General features: G+C 34.2%; 1 protein-coding gene and 2 long non-coding RNA genes across 6 annotated transcripts; 2 read left to right on the forward strand and 1 right to left on the reverse strand.

The window, feature by feature from the left end:
- The first annotated feature begins 6,051 nt into the window (after positions 1-6,051).
- On the forward strand, positions 6,052-6,957 carry LOC128546404 (sushi, von Willebrand factor type A, EGF and pentraxin domain-containing protein 1-like). The gene has a single exon (XM_053516895.1). The coding sequence runs from the start codon at positions 6,052-6,054 to the stop codon at positions 6,955-6,957; it is 906 nt and encodes a 301-aa protein (XP_053372870.1).
- A 3,784-nt stretch (positions 6,958-10,741) lies between these two features.
- LOC128559898 (uncharacterized) lies at positions 10,742-23,744 on the reverse strand. Of its 4 annotated transcripts, none has more exons than XR_008372725.1 (5): positions 23,671-23,744; positions 15,410-15,473; positions 14,773-15,073; positions 14,047-14,183; positions 10,742-13,330 (listed from the first exon to the last, which is right to left on the reverse strand). It is a non-coding gene; the product is annotated as an uncharacterized LOC128559898 (long non-coding RNA). The 4 variants fall into 4 exon arrangements; XR_008372728.1 differs by lacking the exon at positions 23,671-23,744 and adding an exon at positions 15,947-16,197; XR_008372726.1 differs by lacking the exon at positions 23,671-23,744 and adding an exon at positions 15,898-16,197.
- On the forward strand, positions 17,295-19,314 carry LOC123542862 (uncharacterized). Its single transcript, XR_006684848.2, has 3 exons — positions 17,295-17,435; positions 17,663-17,768; positions 18,304-19,314. It is a non-coding gene; the product is annotated as an uncharacterized LOC123542862 (long non-coding RNA).
- Positions 23,745-24,054: the final 310 nt, after the last annotated feature.

Consider the following 24,054-nt stretch of genomic DNA (forward strand, 5'->3'; position numbering starts at 1 on the left):
CATCATAAGCTCATATACAAACTAAAAAAATCGGAAATTGCGACATGGATTAGGTCATTCCTACAGTACCGCTCTCAAGGAGTAGCGGTCGATGGTCACCTTTCAGAGGAGCTCCCTGTTTTATCAGGGGTTCCACAGGGCTCTGTACACGGGCCCTGTTTATTCCTGACTTACACAAATGATCTCCCCGATACTATAAAGGTAAAGCCCGCCTATTTGCCGACGACACAATTGTCTACCTTACCACTGACTCACAGATAGACGCAGAACAACTACAAAATGATCTCTCTTCTCTGGAATCTTGGGAAAAAGACTGGGCCATGGAATTTAATCCAGATAAATGTGAGGTGCTGAGGTTCACCCGAAAGAAAAATCCAGTTATCCACCCTTACATCCCCCACGGTACAGAACTAAAAACAGCCGACTCAGCTAAATATCTTCGTGTAACAATCGCAAAAGACCTACACTGGACCCAACATATAAACAATATAACAGTAAAGGCAAATAACTCATTAAGATTCATAAAAAGAAATGTCAAAACGAACAATAAACAGGTCAAGCAAGCAGCTTATAACACCTATGTAAGACCCCCAGTTAGAATATTGCTCAGTTGTCTGGCACCCCTGGCGAAAACACCTTACCAGTAAAATTGAGAGTGTCCAGAGATCTGCTGTTAGATATGTCTGTAACAACAATTACTTTTCTGATAGCGTAACTAAAATGATTCAAGAACTCCAGTGGAAATCTCTAGAACATCGTAGAATTCAAAACTCTCATATCTTTTTAAATAAAATTCAGTATAATCTTGTCTTTGTTGACCACAACCACCTGATACCAACAAGAAACCTAAACTCACGCACCCAGTATCACTCAAATTCTTTCTTCCCCAGAACCATCAGATACTGGAATGCTCTTCCCATATATATTCAGTCAAGCCCCAGCCTAACTGTCTTCTCTGACAGGCTGGCGGCGGTCACATACTAGAGCTCAGTATCCCCTTGTTTATATCCTTCTTTTAGCACACATTATACTGTTCTGTATCTTTTAAACCTAACTGTTTTAACTTCGCACAATTGTAAACTAACAGACTGCTTTTCCAGACTCGCGCCTCCCAATCATAATCGTGAACGATTGCTTGGGAGTAACATGTAGATGTAGATAGCATAACAAATAGGGATGGAAGTTGCTGGGAAAGTACTTCGACGGAAATGCTGGAATATTAGTAAAGGTGGAGTTGATGTCTTGTGATAATTAACTAAGACAAAAACCAACTAAATGTGCTGTCGCCAGTTAAATCTACCATACATAGTGAACCGATGAAAAGTGTAGGAGCACATACATCTATAGCCACATGAATGGCAATGCCAAGCAACCAAGGCAGCATTGCTAGAGCATTACTATTATTTCTTTTGCAAACTTTATTATAGCTAGCCTGTTCTATATAGGATTGTCTAGCTGTACATGACTCGTGTATGGCTTGAATATAACGATAATCATAGGGTACTAGTAATTCTAAAGGAAACAAAGGGGGTTAATTAACGAATATATTTCAATGGAGATCATTTTATCTGAAAAAAAAAGATGTTCGGCTCTGTGAGTGATAAAGAGAAATATCTCACTGATATTTTTCTTATTTCACCAGTTAGCATAAAATAAATCAGTAATTATAGTTCAGTATATATAGCTCTAACAGTGGCCACAAAACATAGATTTTGTAAGCCACTAAATTCCTAAATTTCTAGAAACAGATAACATATTGTCAATACTGTCGTTTACATAGCCGTCTTTGGCAACGACCGTGTCGTTTAAATAATCTGTCCGAGATTCCAAAATTAGCGGCTGCCGTACAGCCACTACTCCTACGACTCTACAAGTATCTTTCTAACAAAATGACTGGACAGGTGCTTAACCAGGACCTTGCGATGGACAACTTTTCCCCAGTCTTATTGGTCTCAATGAAAATGGACAATCTTCATGAAAAGTTAGATAAGATCTCTTCATCTTTGACAATTCGGAAAGTCTTTAAAAAAGGGAACAGCATAAGCAATTACACACATAAACATTTTTTAAATTCATGACACTTGAATTCTGTCCTAGGTAACGAGAAACTAATTGATTTAAAATATCTAGTGTTATTAGCTCTTTCTTAGGAACGGAATGACCCAGAATCCGGTGCGCTGCATTCCTAACTGATTAAACTATGAAACTTCCACACGGACTACAATAATCGAATCCGGCTACCTTGTGCGCTCATTTCACGCCGTATAATGTTTCATCTACAGTAGATGTCGATTTATTGCTTTAAATCAATGAGACTAAATACAAACTAAATTCGATCTCTTTAGCTGGCAACGGAACTAAGTTGTGCCGACTCGCCCATTTGCTCCAAACTTTAAATGCTCTCTTGTACGGTTTTTCAGTATTATAGGCCTTGGATCTAAGTATAACATCTGGAAGCTTCGCAGCCATGGAAGACAACTCCGGATCCCGAAGGCATTCCGAAATCAGTTTTTTAGCGATGATAGTTCTTAAGTGTACAAAAATAGATTTATAAATAATAATGTATGGCAAATGCCTCACAACGGTGGAACTCTTGATTCCGCGAAATTCTCGATTTCGCTATAAAGTCCTCGGCTATACGTCTTGACCGTCGGTTAACTTCAGATTTCAATAAAAATAAATCTATAAATAATCATGTATGACAAATGCCTCACAACGGTGGAATTCTTGATTCCGCGAAATAAAGTCCTCGGTTATACGTCTTGACCATCGGTTAACTTCAGATTCCAATAAAAATAAATCTATAAATAATCATGTATGACAAATACACAGCAACAGTGGAGTCCTTGATTCCGCGAAATTAAGCCCTCGGCTATACGTCTTAACCCTCGGGCAAAATTAGTTCAGCAATTCCAATTTTAATCAAATCTCAACCGTTTTCACAATAACACACTGCAGCGTATTACTATTATATCTTTTATTTTATATAAAAAAAACCCAGATCAATTACGTAACCTTTACAAAATGAGATAAAAATGAAAAGTATGCTTGCTGCAATAAAAAATAGGTGCCACGAAAACAGTTTTTTATTCAAAACCAACAACTAAAATCTTGCTTGAGAGCTTGTTAGAGTTAGAGCCAAATGCTGCACAAAAATATCTGGGTTTGACTTAAAGGCAAGAATATCGGAAATTTTGTCCTTCAGAACCGCGTCACAACCAAAGATCATGGACCAAAAAAAGGCGCAGACGGCCAGTATAGTGCAACCAAACCAAAGTGTCATTAGCGTTACATGCTATTAAATGATTAATTAATGTTTCTTGGAATTAAAACCACCGGCGGAACAAGCCAGTTGCTTCCGGCCCAGTTTCAAGGAGAACGCGTCCACACCCTCTGTGCCTGGAACCCATACGGAAGAATTGAACCTATTAATCACATAGTTGTAATGATTCGCAAATCTGTCTAAAATTAGTCACTTTTTGCTTGATCACAGACACAGAGAGAGGATTTACCAAAAACGGCTGCTAAGTTACTTCTAACACGCAGCCAGACTTAACTAATTCGGCAGTTGCTTCCGTTACAAAGTCGGAATGATCGAAAGCTGATTTATTGTTTTTCATAAAATAAGAAATTGAAACCTCATAACAGGTATGACATAACCATCCTTTACTACGTGAAGAATAAAATCAGGATCCTCTCACAGGCAATCGGCGTGTGACTTTGACCCCTTATGCCATTGACTTGTCTATTGGCCCGAGAAATATACGGGTTAGGTCACATCGTGTACGAGATGATTTTGTCAAAGAATAGCGTCTCGCTGCATCAAAATGATGCAGCCTTCAGACCAAAGTGCATGTTTACCGTTAAGATTTATGCTTTATGCGTTGATTAAGACCAGATTTTCAAAAATCGACCGAAAATTGTGTACGCAGTGAGATCGTTACTGAGGTCATTCCATTTTTTCCTTAATGTTTGGCCGTAAAGTACCATACCTTTATTTTTTTTATATATAGCATTTTTTTTTTTTTGGAAATGTGTTTTTCTGTTATTATGTTGGGGATCTGGGTTGTAGAGAACAGGGTGGGGGGGGGGGGAATCCATCATTCATAAGGGGTCAAAGTCACACGCCAATTGCCTGTGGATCCTCTAAGACATTACTCCAGTAATCAGCATGTAAACGAACCGGGTCTATTATCAGAATAACCACCTAAAGATGCATCATTTTGAAATTCAAAATATCTTGAATGCAAAAATAGTACATCAGCTTCAATATCATTGGCTTAAAAATTACGAGCATTACTAGAAGCATAAAAATACTCGCTGTCTGCTATCAGTTTGTTTCGGCTGACTGCTGCTTGACGGTTGTACCTCGGGTGTCGTCCTTGATGCCTGCTGGGTACTGGTAGAAGATAATACCCGGGAACGTTCTTCCGACGGGAACGGGTTGATATATCTGCCCTGGGAAGGATGAAAATTGCTGAAACCTAGGGCACTCTGCCCTTGCGTCGAATTTTGCGATCATCCTCACTATCGCTTGCCAGTTCGTCGGGTTCGTATTCCGCTACGGTTCCCCAGCCAGCGGGATATTTGTCCGCTAGCCTAACGAGTTTGTTTCTCTTACGTAGTTTCTTTGCTGTGGACTCAAGCCGCTGGAGCGAACCCAACTGTTCGCCTGACTTCACCAAATCCTGCACACACTCAATGTCCTCTAAATTTTCAGAATTTAAATCAAACTCCCTCGATATTTAAAGTCCAAAGATAAACGTTTATTCGCACCTTCTTTAAATCTAAGAATGTTGTTTTTTGACCAGCTAGACATTTCGTCTTTAATTTGCTCTTTAAAAGTTTTTAGCTCCTCTTTCAAAAACGATTTAAATTCAGTCAGATCTTTAGGATTTTCAACACGTTTTCTCTAACGATTCCATATAGATACATGTATAACGCAATAAGGTCTTTACAGCATAATGCGAAGCCCTCGTGTGACGAATCTACACGCCTTTCAATTATATGAATATTTGACAGTTAATGCGCACGAAAATATCGTGCGAAACGTCTGATACACTTCAATAAATCGGACAACCATAACTCATAACCTAAATAAATACATGAAACATACAGTATTCATGTGTGCCAGGACAATAATTTGGTTTTGTTGACGATCAATTACCATTAGTATCATAATAATCAAAAAGCGTTATCCACGTGAAAGTGACCTTAACCTATTTATATACAATACTTAACATAATGATGGTAAATTAATTTAAAAATATCATGGTCCAAGGAAAGTGTGATGTAATCATTTTAGTTTTAACGCTTCAAAGACCCTTGCTTTCCGTAAAAAGCGTATCAAATGGTTCAGAATAAGAAGAGATAGTTTTGTATATGATCACATGTTCAAGTGTCCCAAGTTTCATCTTGCAACTACTATTGGGGTAAAATCAAATTACACTGTATTTCATTTACACATGCACTGTGGTATAGATGAAATATAATAATTTGATTTTACATGTAATGTTATATTTCCACAAATAATGTTATTAATATACTATAGAGTTTTTTATAAGTTAAGGTAAGGTACTTGTCACTGGTATGCCCCTTTTCATTACTGTGACGTTAGCAGATATCGTTTGTCAATAAAAAAAATCACTATAGCCTCTACGATAAGCCTTTCACTATTTATAATTCATGTGTTTTATTTAAGCGTATCAGAATACAACGTATTTAGAGGAACACACATCAGACTAAGATGTTCTTGGATACAGTTTAAAGTGAAAAATGATGATTTTAGTGAGCATTTTCACTTTTTTCATAGGAATATGTTTTACGTTTAACAATGGCGATCAAACGTTGTACGGCTTATCGCCGTGTTCATTAATTCACAGTTTTCAGCATTACGTCGGCATCACTGTAGAAGACTGTATTCTAAATTGCCGACGACAGAAAATATGCGCGGCAGTTAACTACAACCGTTATAATCAATTTTGCGCTCTTAGAAATAGCGCCGAAATCGAGCTACTGGGTTCCGAACCCGAGTGGTGCTACGATATTATAATGAATAACGAAACTATCGTGTTAGATGGTCCCTGCAAAGACAGTCCTTGTGGTGAAGTAAGTGTTTGCTCAAGCTCTACCGAATTCCCTTTCTTCAAATGTGTGCGTGCATATTGTAGACCGGAAACAGACGTTGCAAATGCTTCCTTTAGAAACAAAGTGCTGAGTCATGTTGGTGGCAGAAATGAGCTCGTTTGTGACGAAGGATATAGTCCACTAGGGAAGCAATCTTTGACTTGCCTTCAAGATGGCAACTGGTCAATTAAAAACCTAGAATGTTTAAAGAATTGTCCGTCTGTTCCGCTGAAATCAACGGCTACTGTCGCGTCCTGGTCAACGTACAGATTTGTAGTCAACACAACTGCAACCTACACGTGCAATGAAGGATTCTACAATATTACAGACAGGGTGATTGTCTGCGACGAACTGGGCACCTGGTCAGAGTTTGAGTGCGTGCCACACTGTCGACAAGCTGATCTTGTCCCTATTTCTAACGGCAGTCCAAAACCGGGGGATAATTATACAATATACACACAGGCCGAGTATGTTTGTAACACGGGGTATTACCTGTCGCCAGGATCAAGATTCGTAAACTGCGACGTGAAAGGCACGTGGTCAGAGCCGGAGGTCAAATGCTTTCCATTTTGCAAGCAAATAAATATTCCGCCCTTGAGTAACGGAAACCCACTACCAGGCACATTGTATAATTATAGTATGACAGCGGAATATGTCTGTGACTCTGGTTTCTACTTGTCAGATGGTTCGCCGGAAGTCATATGTGATACGAGTGGCATTTGGTCTACTCCGGAAGTACAATGCTATCCGTACTGTCAACAACCTGTTGTAGCAAATGGAATTATACAGGTATGCTATTTTCAGGTTTTAAATAACACAAAGAAATATTGATTCTATAATTTGAAACTTTTAACAATAGTTCTTGAATAAATTTAATACACAAGTTAACATTTAGCAATAAATAAAAAGAACTACTTGTTTCCGTCATTTTATACGGTGGTATCTTTAGGACATGCATTTATTTCTTAAAGTAAATTATCTCGAGCGCATGACATCTTATCTCGTGCACACGACATCTTATCTCGTGCGCTTGACATCTAATCTCGAGCGCTCGACATCTTTTCTCGAGCGCACGGCATCTTGTCTCGAGCGTTCGACATTTTATCTTGTACGCACGACATCTTATCTCGAGCGCACAACATCTTATCTCGTGCGCACGACATCTTATTTCGAGCGCTCAATATCTTATCTCGATCGCTCGACATCTTATCTCGTGCGCACGAGATCTTATCTCGAGCGCACGACATCTTATCTCAAGCGCTCGAGATTTTTTCTCGATCGCTCGACATCTTTTCTCGCGCGCACGACACCCATGGTGAGGGTGTTTACAGAAACACACTTTTGTAGAGAAGTGGGTGAAGTTGTTTTTGATAGGTTCAGTCCTGCATTATAGTACCACGAATAATATAGCTCTATATACAATTTATTACACCTGTAGTGCTGAATGAATGATACACTGTCTAAGAAATGTTTCCGATAGTTACCTAACAAAATGTAACCGGTGTCATTAATCTGTCCTTCTGAATTGTATAACATAGGTTTTTAAATGGTCATATGTTTATCAGGTAAGCATAAGTGCATGTCAAGGATGTCTATATACCTACCGAGTACTACCAAATGAGTTCATATGAGCCGTACCCTGAAAAAAACAATATAATGCATTTGCAACCAGTATGGGTCCAGACCAGCCGGCGCATCCGCGTAGGTCAGGATCCATGCTGTTCGCTAACGGTTTCTCTAATTGCATTAGGCTTGGAAAGTGAACAACATGGATGCACAGGCTGTTCTGGATCCATACTGGTCGCAAATGTTCTATGTTGGTTTTCTCCCTGGTGCGGCTCATATCATTTCGATTCGTTAAATATATTGCCTCAAGAACTTAAATAGAAGATCTTCAAACTGATCCGTCTGCTCTTTGTTACAAAAAAATCAAAGCACTGAGAGGACTGATGTGGGCAGCGGTTGACAGCTTCTAGTAATGGGCATGAAGAGTTAGCTTAAGTTTGGTGATTCTAGTTGAACTACTTTTGATTAATAAGCATTTTCAACCTTTCTTTTACCATATAAAGGGGTAAAACTCTGCTTTTATTCTGTCAAAGGGGATAAAATAATATATGAGCAAAGCTCATGTGCTTATTGAAAATTTTGTGAGGTTTGGTTAATTTTACTCAATATCTTTTTTTTTAATTATAAGCATTTTTAACAAATCAATGGGAAACACCCTGCTTTTACTGGTACAAGGGGGATAACATAATGTCAGCAAAGGTCACGGACTATTTGATAATTGTGTGATGTTTGGAGATTCTAGTTATAACAAGAGCTTGTAGGACACTTGCATGAAGTAACTGACAAGGAACAGAAAATATTTGGTCACTGCTCACTGAACATTCAACGTATTGACCTTAAATCAATAATTATGGGTCATTTACTAGTCTTAAATGACCTCTGTATCAAATGTGATCTTAGACAAAAACATAATCTAGTTTCCTGGCAAAAAAGTTCTATTGTCAATGTGATATTGATCTTTGACCTACTGAACTCAAAATCAATAGGGTTCATTTGCTGGTCATGACAAATCTCCTGATCTCATGATCCTAGGCCAAGGCGTTCTCCAGTTATCATACGGAAACAGATTTGTCTACAGACCGACCAACATCCATCATAAAACATTAATATTTACAATATACCCCTCCTCCTTCGAAGAAGGGCAATTAATTTTCAAATGAGAAGATGCCAATGTCCCACTTGTCCCCCAATGCATTGTCGTAATAGGCAAGAAGAAGTCAAGTGAGGATAGGAGCGAAAGACAAAGATACACTAATGGCTGGCTGCAATAGAGATCATCTACTTGGCATTTCCAATCACCCTATGAAGTTACAAAATATTGTGTCAAGTGATACTCAAGTTATTGATCCAGAAAGAGTTTTTCCATTTTTATGCCTCTGTGACCTTTCCCTTAAGTCAAGTGACCCCAGATATATTAAGGGTTATCGACTTTGTAATTCCTATCATCGTGATTGAAGGTTCTGGGACAAATGATTCTAAAATTATTGGTTGGAAACTGTTTTCAAAGTTCTGGTTTACTGTGATATTAACTTTTATCAAGTGATTCAAAATTCAATAGGGTTCATCTACTCTACATGTCCAATCATTCTCTGAACATTCTCAACATTCTGGGTCAAATGGTTTTCAAGTTATTGATCAGAAACGGGTTTCCATGTTCAGGCCCCTGTGATATTGACTGGTGATTTTTTCTATTTTTTTTTTTTCAAATGAGATCCCATCTTGGTAAAAGCAGGCTATGAATATATTATACATTAATTACTACATAGATAAAAGACATTTCAGAATAGTTCTTAAACTAAAAGCAACCACTAAAGAATATTTACAATGACTTTAAATATTTCATTCAATTCTAAAACAAACAAAAGAACTAATACTGTCTCCCATATCAGCACACATCATGATCTTCAGGTTGCGTTCGGTCATTTTTCAGCTGTAGATTAATACAATATCCCTCATAATCGTGACAACATGTATGTTTTATTGTTGCTATATTTTCTGGCCCTTTGGGATCATGGAATCCATTCAAGATATGTGTAATAGAGTTCCGGTGCTAGGGGGCGTAAGAGGTGTTGCACAATTCATTACCTCTCATGAACAGACTCAGTCAATACGAGTCTGCTATTATTCTTCTTGGTTGCATTCTATATTTCCAAAGGATCTTTTTACGAGTTTTATTGTTAAAAATGCAAGATTGAAAATTGAAATTTTTCTAACTTAGTTTGAATTGCCTCAAATGATTTCATTGCAGTCTTCCGAATCCCGCTGTTTTATAATTATCCGAGAAGAAATCGTACGCCAGTACGTTAATATTTGGGGAAGAAAACACCGCAAAACTGCCGGCGATTAAAAGGCGAACTTGTTAAAATAATGTTTCTTTCGAATTAATTATACCCTTTAATGATATGTCAATCACAAACATCAGCTGAAATGTAATATTAAGTCAAATTGAAGTACATACGTTCGTATTTTCGGGAAACGGGTACGAATTTTTCGCCCACTCCATTACGGCTGCAATTATTTTACAAAGTCGTGCAAATAAAAGTTATTTATGTAAATATTATGAAAGGACCGTATCTTTCTCTATGAAAAATAGATAAGATAACTCATCTTCCGTTGATTTCATGCAATATATTTTTCCATAAACCCATTTCTATGCTACAAAGTTCGACGGATAAACGGGTGCAATTTTATCCGAAATAGAACGCACACCGTGCTAATTAGATGTTTTCTGAACATGTAGAGATAGAACAATATTTTTTCAACTGCAGAATTAAAGATTAGAAAATATAGAAATATGTTTGGAAGTCCTTCAGTATACTTAAAACAGCAAAATATATTTACAATCTATCATAATTGAACTAATATTTTATTGCGAATTATCTTCTAACAAAACATTCCTGTGATTAAGAAAGAACTGCAACTCTAGCTTGCTTTACAGTTTTTTGCAAAGGGAAGTAACCTTAACATAATTTGAACCCAAATGACCTCTTGGTCTTGCTATAGTCCATTTTTGTGTTTGAATATAGAAATGGAATAGTTAAAAGCAATTTTTGACAGCTTAAAACATTTTAATGCTTTTGATATTTTATGTGCAATAAAGTTTACAAACAAATAATGTTGCTATATACAGAATACAGTATAAAAAACCTTATGTTATATAAAGGGTTCAGCATAAATATTCTGTCATACACAGAATTCAGTAAAAATATTCAATATCAGTGTAAATCTTAAAATAAACGATGATTAAAACAATAAAAGCTTGATTTAACCAAATATGGCAGGTCAGGGCACATGATGTATGTTGTGGAATAGTAAAATACATACATACTTTATAATGTTACTGAGAAGATACACAGGGGACAAATTGCAGCCAAAAATATTTATACTATAAATCAGTAGTAATTAAAATTCTTTCAACTACACAATATTCACTAGCGGCCATTAACATATGGATGTAAAATTAACAGCTTAAGAAGTAGTATTAGTAACTTTTTAACTTGAAACTCGACAACTTTGGCAAAAAAGCAAAGAATGAATTATAAATTTTCCAGGGTTTCTTACATAATTCTAAATCGTCAAGTATTGCCTAACCATTGTGTACACATTGCTCAGAACATAGAACTGCCAGTACATATTACTGTAATGCTAAGGTAATTTATGAATGTTAAAAAAGGATGCACAGCTTTGGCTTTGTGAATGTTTAACAATCCTTTACATGTGAAGTCAAAAGCTGCTTTAATATCAATTGTAACTCCCTTTCAAGGAAAAAGTAAAGTAAAATAATATTCTATTTAAAAAATAAAATGAGCCGCGCCATGAGAAAACCAACATAGTGGCTTTGGGACCACATGGATCCAGACCAGCCTGCGCATCTGCTCAGTCAGGTCAGGATCCATGCTGTTTGCTTTCAAAACCTACTGCAATTAGAGAAACTGTTAGCGAACAGCATGGATCCTGACCAGACTGTGTGGATGCGCAGGCTGGTCTGGATCTATGTTGGTCGTAAAGCCACCATGTTGGTTTTCTCATGGCGCGGCTCAAAATATATCTGACACTTAACAACTAAAATGGTGCAAAGTGGACATTTTGGGGTGTATAGACATTCATCAAGGTTCTGCTAAATTGATTTATCAAACAAAAAATCATACTAATTGGATCTTCATAGCTGAAAATATTAAGATCTTGTAAAACATTAGGACATAAGAAAAGCAATAGGGTTATGAAATTGAAGTGATCAACATTTAAATTTAGAATTGTTTTCATATTTATTTGTGAAGGGGGTTCCATCACAAGATTTGACACATTGGTAAGAATAAAATGTAGTTTATGAAAAAAAGTATTTTCCTTTAAATGTGCAGAGTTTGACTTACATAAATAATTAAAGCTGTTACAATAATGCTTGGTTTGAAAAATAAAACACAGTTGAAAACTACCCTTCATATAAAATGTCACACTTTCTAGGATGCACAGGGGACAAAATTAACTATATAATTTGATATAAAACTGCTTGAGCCATTCACCTGAAATTGCACACATTCATTGACTACATTGATTTGAATATAATTTGCCCCAAAACACTTTCTAAAACTGAACTTATTTAAAGTATGGTGAGAGAGGAGAAAAAGCTTCGTTATTTTGAAAAGCAATCATATGCATTATTACATGGTAAGAAAAGCAATGCTGTATATGTACTTGTACAATAATGAGCCAAAAAAGGAGGCAGTAAAAACAACGGATTTAACCCTTATCATGCTGGACACGATTGATTCTGCCTTTGTGAACAGTGTAGATCATGATCAGCCTGCACATCCGTATAGCCTGATCAAGATCTTCACTGTTTGCATTCAGTCAGTATGTTTTGGTAACCATCCCTTTCATTTAATGATACTGTCCATATTGAAAGATGGACAAGTTAATTATAGAAATTTAGCCCGTTAATGGTTAATAATAATTTCTACCATGCTTGTCAGCTATTCAAACCTATGGCAAAAATCTTACATACCAATGATTGACAATAATAGATAACAAGATATTGTATCTTCATATGAATAAAAATGCGGGATTAATTGTCTACAGTGTCTATATTGCATTCATACTCATCATAAGTGATTATATAATAATATAACAGTGAAAATTGAAGTTAAAATTTTCCAGATTTTGCTATTATGTAAAATAAAAAAATGTTTTCTTTCTTATTTGGTTATCTACTGGTATTCTAAAATGTGTATCTACTTGAAGTATATGCAATATAAACTAAATGCCCACAGGAAACATGTCGAGCCCACCAGCGGTCAAAAGGACTGGGAGTTCAACACAACACTGTCTAGCTGAGGCAAACATTTAAGCCCGTTTATGCGTTACAAAGTTACAGCCCGGACAATCTCTAAAATGACCTTTGACACCCAAGTGACACAAGAGAAATATAGCTATTCAAATACATTTTCTTTTTACATCAAATCATCATTGTTAACAATATCCTCTGGAAGACTGAAGTACATGTACTTTGCCGAGTTTTAGTATCTGTTGCTTGTGACTCTGTGGACGGACCGTCTGGTGAGGTAACCAGAGTCAATGATTGGGACTAGATTAAATCATGCTGTGGAAGATATAGTTGACAGGAAGGTAGTAAGGAATAAATCTGAAATTGAATATATTTAACATTTACTAAATAAATAAGCACCAAATATATACAAAAATAATTAACAAAAATTGATTTTCTATTAATGAACCGCACCACGATAAAACGAACATAATGCGTTAGCGACCAGCATGGATCCAGACCAGCCTGCACAGTCTGGTCAGGATCCATGCTGTTCAACAGTTTCTCTAATTGCAATAGGCTTTGAAAGCAAACAGCATGGATCCTGACCAGACTTTTGTCAATTTTTGTTAATTTTGTCAATATACAACAGTTGTAGACTTAAAAACCAACTATACTGAAACGACACTGTAAATTGTTTTAATTGCTATCCTTTCTTTAGTATACAAAATTGATTTGTTTCAGATCTTTATCATTCTCTTGAGTCAGCCTTATATTTAAATTGCACTTAATTCTATTGCTATCTTTTAAATTTACCTTTACATGATAATCTGTCTTATCAGTTTATAATATCAGACAGAAAAGTTTAACACTGTTGTTTCAGGTTCAGGTTACTGCTTATTCCTGTGCCATGTCTTTAAATAATTAATTATCAAGTAAGTACTATGACTGAGTCAAATTACATCGGTGACTTGTACAGAACTCTGAGTACTTTTTATAAGATTTAAGTGTTGTTGAAGTCAGGGTGAGTATAAAGCTTTTCTTTGTATAGTCAAACTATAATGAAATGTAATAATATAATACATGCTTCATACCTTTAGTACTTTAAACCATCACACCACAATATCAGCTCTGCAAGCCACAATATAAGTAGTCCACATGACAATCTCAGCTGTCCACACCACAATATCAGCTGTCCACACCAAAATCTAAGCTGTCAAACGTTCTTTACCTGAAATAAAGTTTTATCTACATACCTAAAACCTAACACCCTTCTTATCTAAAACAATCTATCCTATAATTTATTCAGATTGAAAAAAAAATGTCCCTGTATAAGTTAGCACATGTGGACTTAAAAACCAACTGTACTGAAACTGACATTGTGTACATATTTAATGAAATTATAAGTTATCCTTTCTTAACATAATTAGTATGGAATATTCATTTGTTTTAGATCTTTGGCATTTTATTTGGTTAGCCATATATTTCATTTTCAGTTAATAATTCTACTCTTGAAATGTACAGTACTAAATTTTGAAATTTACCTTTAAAAGATAGTTTTGTCATATGAGAGACATCAGACAGGAATGTTTAACACTGTTGTTTCTGGAGTAAGTTAAAGCTAATTCCTGTGTTATGTTTTTAAATATTCAATTTTCAAATAATCATTACAACTGAGTCAATTGACATCGGTAACTTTCACAGAGCTCAGAGTACTTTGCAGAAGATTTAAGTGTTGCTAAATTCAGGGTAAGTATAAAAGCTCTCCTTTGTATAGTCAAACTATAATGAAATGTAATAATATAATACATGCTTTATACCTTTGCTACTTTAAACCATCACACCACAATATCACATGTGCACACCACAATATGTTGTCAACACCACAATATCATTATTCCACACCACAATTTTAGCTGTCCACAGCACAATCTCAGCTGTCCAAGTCACAATCTCAGCTGTCCAAATCACAATATCAGATGTCAACACCACAATCTCAGCTGTCCACACCAATCTCAGCTGTCCACACCACAATCTCAGCTGTCCAAGTCACAATCTCAGCTGTCCAAAACACAATCTTAGCTGTCCACACCACAATCACAGCTGTCCAATGAACTTTACCTGAAATATAGTTTTATCTTCATATCTAAAACTTAAGACCCTTATTACCTAAAACTACCTATCCACCGTTTTAATTTTTTTAACGTCCATATTTAAGTTAGTAAAATGGCAGTTTAAAAGGAGGTCAAACGCAAATAGACATTGATATCACATGTATTTTTTATTCTCTTATGTTAACTGTTGAGTATAACAGTAACAATCAGTTTAAAAATAAAAATAAAATCTTGTTTTACAAAGGAGGCAGTCATTTATAAATTCTCTAAAATAGTTTGAATTTACATATCCTTTCAAATGTATAAATCATTTGCCTTAAATATTGAAATGTTATTTTCTTACGTATTTATCCAATAGAGCATTATTTATCCAATCATTCAATGTGCCAACAGTGAACACACAGCTTCTGAAATATACAAAGTAATTAATAAAATTAAAACGTAATTTATCATATGAAACACTCCATTGTGTATCTATCTGATGTACCTCCTTTCGGAGACTCTAGTCGTTAGACTCATGTGCCCCCCTACCGGTTGTGTATCCAGCCCTTAGTTCCGGGATGTACCGGGGCGTCTCCTTGGTATCTCAAAAAAAATCGTTCAATCTTTACTATGTTGCCAAATGCAGCTCTATTTTTATCCTAATGACACATACATTATTTTAATGTATAACTTATAACAAAATAAAATCAGGAAAACTGCCCAGCATGTCTCATTTTTTTAAACATAAGAAAAAACATAATACTACAGTAGCCAAATATTACATCCGAAATAAATTTTATCCGAAAGTATAGGTACTCAAGGAAAAACTGCAATACCCTTTTCTAGTACCATAAAACAATTTTCAGTTAAAACATTATGTTAAAATCATCCAACAAACAGATCATAATATGCTCCAGTTTGTATCATCAAACAAAATCAAAATGATTCTTTTATTCTATTTTCTATATGTCTTGAAACAAACTATAACGAGTTGTTGTTGTTGTCGTCTGTCAAACTAACATTTTGATTATTTTGCAAACCAAAAACAAACCATAAATAATTGACCATTCCCACTTACCAACTGCCATTTATAGTATATTTAGCTTCCATGCGCCACTGGTTCACCAATGAAACCCACATAAATATGCACAGTTTGAAGATTCGTGTAAACACAAGTTATGAACAGGTCCCAGAAAAGTCACAAATTAGCTATATAGCTAAATCTAGCTATATATAGCTAGAATTAGCTATAAAAGCAATAACAATGATGCACATTTTAACGATCTCACAAAGAAACAGGTTGTTACCCCACCCATTTGGTATACGAGCCAAAACACGATCACATAAAACATGTATCTGTGCAATCACCTTCTCGATGCATGTTGCAGATTATTGCGATAATTCATTTGAAAATACCTTTAACTTCTTAATCACCATATACATGAGCATATAATTGGTATAATGCAATGGCAACACATCAAGGAAACAATTACATCTTCTACACTACTGTTCCGCCATGTTTGTTATGGGGTTTTGAGTCGCTTGAGACATGTATAAATCAAAAATAACTATTACATCAGCAGATTCAGCATCTGATGTACAGACCTGCCCAAAAGTTTTATGCAGAAATTGTGTTAATTTATTTTCTCCGTCACTTATTTTCATATGTTCACAATCATATATGATAACCGAATAAAGTTTAAATTAGTAATCGTTTTCTTCTTTACACTACATATTTATTTTGTTTTAACAAAATAATTCTATAACATACTAACTTCGTAAGATTTTGGATGGTAAAGATTTTTTGGAGTCCATTATAAAGTTTTCATAAGGTCGGCGATTTACTCGATTTTTTCGTGCCAGTTAATGCAACGTGAAAATTTTACAATACCATATATATTTCGTGCAAATAGAGACGGTCAATAAACAGTGTCTACAGTTTTTAACATTCAATATGGGGGTAAGTGTATAGGCTATTTTTCTACACTTTATTTCTCTACTCACTGGAAGTCTTTGCAATTGTTAATATTTATAATAGGTCTTGCATTGCAAATATTCATGTTTTATTACTTCCATCTTCTTCGTCATCGTCATCATCATCACCTGCATAAATAGAGAAAAATACCAGGTAATAGTTTAATATTGGGTCAATGTTGGGCATGTATGTTTTGATTAAACTATTTATATAATGTTAAAAATAATGAAGTAGTATTTAAACTAAATTGTCTTTTGCATTGTAGCGTGTAAAAAATCCAGGAAAAAATGTTAAAAAACAACCATCAAGAGCTCAAAAGCACAGGAGCGGTAAAACCGACTGCACATACACAGAAGACAGTCTTTCAAGGGCCCAGAAACTTTACAGACGAGGGCAAAGTATCAAGAATAAAGTAAGCATACTGTTGTCGTTTCTGTCAGTAGCATTTTCCATTGCAATTGCAACATCTTGATAAAACCTGATCATCTCATCCTTTTTAGAAACTGAAATTAATATTTTGAAATGTGTTAAAACATAAACTTTATTTTTATGGTTTGAAATTTCTTAAAATTTATACATTATAATTATATAAAATATAATAGCCTGCTTATGTAAACAAAACAAAAAATCTATTTACAGCTAGAAGAGTTACACAACATCACGGGAACTCATATTTTTTATGAGTATTTGACAGAGAGTGGGACACATGAAGTGTGGAAAAGTAAAGGCTGTCCTCTAAGACCTGGTAAGCAAGTAAATTTATAATATGATATATTTCAAATTTATGTCATATTAAATAAAATGTGGAAAGTAGATCCTTCTGAAGTACCGAAAACAAGGCAAACAGTGAAAATTGCATACTCGGTTTGATGAGCATGTTCATGAGCAGTAATAGAAAATACAACACTGTCAACACCCCTAGCACCGGCTTAAGCAGTATTCAATCTTCAAATGTAAATGACTTGAAATCAATGATGATAAATGCAAATCTACTTAAAATAAAACTTTATTAATCATATTAAAATCAAATTTCTTGCTCAAGTTCAGGGTGGATACAAGTTTAAAGTTATAAAATATAGATCTATTATAGACTTTTGGACCAGATGATTATATACACCTGAAACTGATTAAGCGAAAACATTTATTATACGGCACTTTCCTCCAGTAGCAACATATACGTAATATTTTACTTTACTTTTTTGAAGTCATTATAACTTTTGTTTGAAACGTAGACGTTTCAACATTTTAATGGATGCTGAGTAGTGTTTTTTTAATTTTAGATGAACAAGCTAGAACTGAATACATTGCAAAAAACCCTACTGAAGGTGAAGCAGGACCATCAGGTAGTAATGTACAACCGTTAGAAAGTCATCCACAGTCAGACGAGGAGGTTTTATTTCCAGCCCCTGTCTTAGAAAACCCTGACACAGAATCAGAGAAAGAAAACAATTCGTCAGATGTAGAAGAAAATGAAGAAAACTGTAAAGTTTGTGGAAAGCCTGACACTAAAAAAAAATTTATTTGGATAGGTTGTTCTGCAAGGAAATGCAATTACTGGGTGCATTCGTCTTGTACTGGCTTTGTTCATAAAAATCAAAGGGCATTTGATGAGTTAAAATATTTTTGTCCGAAACATCGTTAAAATAATAAAGTTATGATGAATTATTGAAATAAATATGTATACCTTTCACCTCTTTATTCCATTTTTCAAAATACTTGTCAGATTCATTTTCTCTATCATATTCACGTAAATCCCTTAGTAATGCTAAAATCATATCCGAAAGTTGTGCTTTGGTTTTCTTGGTTATGTCATGGAATATGGAGCGGTTTTCGGGTATTACGAAAAGTGGTTCCAGTTGTATTCCTTTGCCTGGTTTACTTCCCTGTTCTATAGCAGTGAAATATTGGTCCCTATTCCTTTGGCATTTAGTTTCAAAACATCTTAGTTCTTTATCCAATTCCTTTCCACTGATAGATTTATGTGGTCTGTTTGATAAAATGACGGGTTAAATTCAAAACAAAAAAGGGAAAACATACGGTGTATATCATTTAAAGTATAGTTAATTTTATGAAATAAAATATAAATATAACAAATGTGGAAACTATATATTGTACTTTTAATAAAAAATATGAATGGTTTTTTAAATATTGATAATTCATTATATAATCACTGTATACCTTTTGTCATTAATATCTTGTAGATATTTACTATTTCTCAAAATTTCCCTCCAGCCCGACACTTCCTTTTCAGTGTTTCTTCTATATATATTGTGATGAATATTGTCCTCCAATTGTAGTTCTGACTCTAGGTTTTGTCTTATCTGATAATAATTGTAAAAATTTTAATTGCTATTGAAACCTTTTTATACTTTTGATTAAGTTATATGATTTTTAATTAATTTAAATTGCTTTTTACTTTTTCTAAATATTGATAAATTTGTATAAACATTTCAAATACATATACCATAATAAATTTAAGACTGACATTATCATAATATACATGTTTATTTCTAGGCGTATGTAATATTTAAATTCAATTTACTTAAAAGTAAATTAAAACATATTGCAAAATTATATGATGAACATTCCCAGATATCTTGCCTATATTGGGCCATGTAATATACATACAGATAATTTATATAGCATGGTATACTTAAGAATATTACACATTAACGTTTAAATATTTGTTGAGATTACATATTTATAATTATTTTAATTACCTTTTCAAGCTTATCTAAGTTTTTACAAACTTTTAGCCAATCTTGTTCAGATGGAAATCCTTTCGGTAACCACTTTTTTGTTTTTTTGTTTATACCTTCCAAAATAAAATCTCCTCCTTCGCCTTTACTTTCATTTCCAGAAATAGTAAATGATTCTGTGCAGTTGCCAGAAGTATTCAATTGATGAGGGCAGAGGACTCTCCTTTTTAAGTCTCGATATTCAATTTCTTGATACATGGTTTGATTTAATCCGTAAAATAATTCAGATAATTTGCATCGTCCTGCTAAAATGTATCTAACATTATGTCGGCGAATGCCAGCTCTGTACACTTCTAAAGCAACTAAGTAGGTAAACACTATGTCAAATATAAATCTGAAATTCGGGTTTTTGCATGCAGAAACATATTTGTAAAATGTTTTAAGAGAAGGAGTACCTTTTACGTTGTTACAATGAGAAAAAAAATCGTTTAAAATTTCTTCCATGCATCCTTTCATGAATATCTGTATTATCATCCATGCTTTGTGATGGTCTGTGCATTTTTCACAGCATGTAAGGGCCCTGATACTTCGGTAGCCTAGCATTTTTGCAATATCTTCTAGGCAAACATTCCACAATAATTTGAACAGTCCCTTAACAATATTTATTTCATAATGACCATGGCCTGGTATTAACATTATGTTTTGAAGTTCTTTATCATTTTCAATAAGTCTGGAACCTAAAACAAAGGGAAGACCATCACATCCCATTACAGTCCATTTCTTGGCCTCTCCAACTCCAGTTTGTTGAAGGATATGCTATAATATTAATAAAATGTGTGAAAATATATTTTTATTACACATTTAATAATTTCAAAACTGTTTATATTGTACCGCTATTTATATTGATTCATCATTTTTTATCCTATATTTATATAGTACAGGTTTCTTTGTGAATAAACCTTGTTAAGATGCCATAGTTATAAATGATACTTGTAACTAAATGATATTTATAAATGATACTTCAAAATAAATGTATTTGCATTTAAAATTTTAACTATGATACTTGATTATCTTTTAAAAGTTAAAAAATGTGTTACTTTAATAATGACAAATATACATAAAATGTGGTAATGAAATGTTAAAAATATATTTTTTTTATTATTTAACAAAATACTTACATGCATAACTTTTTTAACTGAATCATACGAACAAGGATTATAAAAACAAGGTTCTCCAGTAGTGAGTTTTGGGCTACCATCATGTCCGCTTGGTACGAAGCTGTATGGGTCTTTGCTTTCGTTTTCAATATTTCTTTGGTTATTTTTTTCAATAATATCATTTATAGTTTTACTAATATAATCATTTCTTATTTGGATGAAGTCGTCATTGCTTTTTGAAATGAATTTATTTATCAACTGCAACACATTACTTTTGTTAGAAACACCATACAACCACCTTGCTGGTGACATTGATTCATCTTTTTGTAAATTTGAGCCAACGCTTGGTTCTATGTGCACTGTTGTTGTGACAACACTTGCCTTGCATTTGTAATTGAAATTGACACGCCAGTTCCTTGCAATGACTTGGTTGTTGTCGAAGTATGTTATAATGTCATTTTCTTTATTTACTTGAACAGTTGATGTACATTGTTCTGTAATGAAACAGAACAAACATATATATAATTTTTTTTTCAATATCTTTCATTGATTTATTTAAAATATTTAATACTTTGTCAGTAAAAGTCCTTAATAATGGTATAAATCATGCCAGATTAAAAATACAATACAATACAAGTATACACCAACATAGGTCCAATACTCTTCTGCTATCAGGTAACGTATTACTTTTTGCTTTCATAAGTAAAAAGAATTTCTAATTCAAGTAAATATATTTACCTCTTAACCAATTTTTTAGGCAAGTGTAACTTCCTGCAGGCGAGTGGCTGTTATTTATGTTTGTAGTAAGTCGGCTGCCAGAAATGTAGTAGGAAACCAGGTTCATTTTAAAAGCCATCGGGCAGACCAAAGGCTGGTACCTAGCCTTGTATATACAATCTATTGCTTGTGCTAATGACGCTCTCTTGCTATTTTCAGTTTTATTTATTTGTTCTGTAGATGGGGTAACTTCTGCTACAGTTACACCAGTAGCTCCACTCAAAAATGATAATAAAATAGGATGTCTCTCCGAAATCCAGGAAGTAATAGAAAAATAATCAGTACTCTCTTTATACTGTTGGGATATTTTTTGAGCATCACACAATATATCACCATGAATAGATGTGCCAATAGCATGTGACAATTTGATAATTTCACTTTGAGGTAGTAGACCATTTTTCAATAATTCAATGGTTTTGTCAGCAATTGTTCCATGATCTAACTTTAATTTCTTAGCATCTGGTTCATCGACAAGTTCAGACAAGCAATAATTTGCACATTCTGTGCATATGGCAGAAGTATAAATTGTTATTAGACCCTTTTTGATCAGTGTACTTTGCACAATTTTCGGGTATTTCTTATGTGTAAACTTAAACACCTGCGGATCATTGTCTTTGCAAATTATATGATGCTTATTACACCCACATGAAGCCATATTTGTATTCTGCAAACAATAAAATACAACATAAATATACACCAATGCGGGTCCAATACTGTCCTACTATCAGGGAAAAATTAATTTCAATTTATATTGCTTATATAAGACAGCTTTAATATTATTTTGATATTTGATAAAATGAACAAATAGAGAATTATAGTCCTCTCAAATTAGAAAAGCGCAAATACTATGGGAATTCTATTTTAAATACATGGGTGGGGTGGGGGGCTTACCAAACACCAGCATTTAAAATCATCTGTCACCACTGAATGCTTGAAAACGTCTGCATAAGAAATAACTGCACAAGCAAGAAAATGAAGAAATCCGTGCAAAATCGTTAGGTAATCATTATTTAATTACCAAGTATATCATTTTCTTATTTGTTTCTTGTACAAGATATTTTGAAAACGTGTGTAGGCCGGTCATTTATATATAATACAGCTTTTCATCATGTCCTACATACATAATTTTATATTTGTTTATGACTTTGTAACAAGAATTAATCATCATATTTGTTTGTAAGAACAAGAAACGAATAGAATGGTATGTGGTTATTATTTATTCATAACATTATTCACCAGAACCTAGCACAATAATTTGTCCTGCCTTATCCACTGTCTATGTTATAATACAAGCTATATGTATTATCAAGTTTGAAACTACTATAATTTAATAGGAAATATCATGTCTATTATTATTATTATTATTCATTTCCCGATGAAACTGTTATTTATACGACAGTTTCAATATTTTGCAACAGTCTATACACAAAGATGCTGAAGTTGCAAATTAATTATATTTTCTTTGCTAGAAGCGGCCAGTTTCCGGTTGACTTTCCAAGCGTGTAAGAGATTGTTCAATTTGGAACACAGTTCCGCATTTAAAGAAGTGTGCATTTTTCTAAATGCAACAGTTTCACTCCTTTGTACATGGTAATTAAGAAGTTTAAGGTATTTTCAAATGAATTATCGCAATAATCTGCAACATGCATCGAGAAGGTGATTGCACAGATACATGTTTTATGTGATCGTGTTTTGGCTCGTATACCAAATGGGTGGGGTAACAACCTGTTTCTTTGTGAGATCGTTAAAATGTGCATCATTGTTATTGCTTTTATAGCTAATTCTAGCTATATATAGCTAGATTTAGCTATATAGCTAATTTGTGACTTTTCTGGGACCTGATGAATAGAGAATGACAGAACAGAACTACCCACCTTTAAAATCAATGATTTCAAATGGTTTCACTAAAAAATCCGGGTTAAATTCAATCTTTGATATCGTAAGTTTGGACTGAACATGTGTTTATACGTTGACAAATAGTACTTAACAGAATATTTTGAGAAATAAAACTTACCTTTCTGACTGCGAGTGCCGGAACACATCGATTTTGTTAACCGGTGCATACGTAAACAGTTTAGTGCGCGACACATACCGATTATGCGGAAGCGCCTATTTCCTATCGCTAGAACATGTGACAAAACAAGCTCTTTGGTGTTGTTATAATAATAAAATTTCGATTAACTTTTCTAGCAGGAACTGAGTTTTAATTTAAAATGTTTACGAAAGATGCAACTTGGTTTAAGTACCGATTATAGATCTACGTGGATGGTGCTGAAGTACTGTACTATTTTTGTAGGTCATTTATTGTTTATTTTGGTCACGTGATGAAGAGTTGTTTTGTTCATGTGATCAAAGCAAGCATGCTCATTATCATACGAGTTTTTTTGTTATAAGATAT

Source organism: Mercenaria mercenaria, chromosome 10 (genome assembly GCF_021730395.1).
Source record: "Mercenaria mercenaria strain notata chromosome 10, MADL_Memer_1, whole genome shotgun sequence".
In the NCBI taxonomy this organism is placed as follows: Eukaryota; Metazoa; Mollusca; class Bivalvia; order Venerida; family Veneridae; genus Mercenaria; species Mercenaria mercenaria.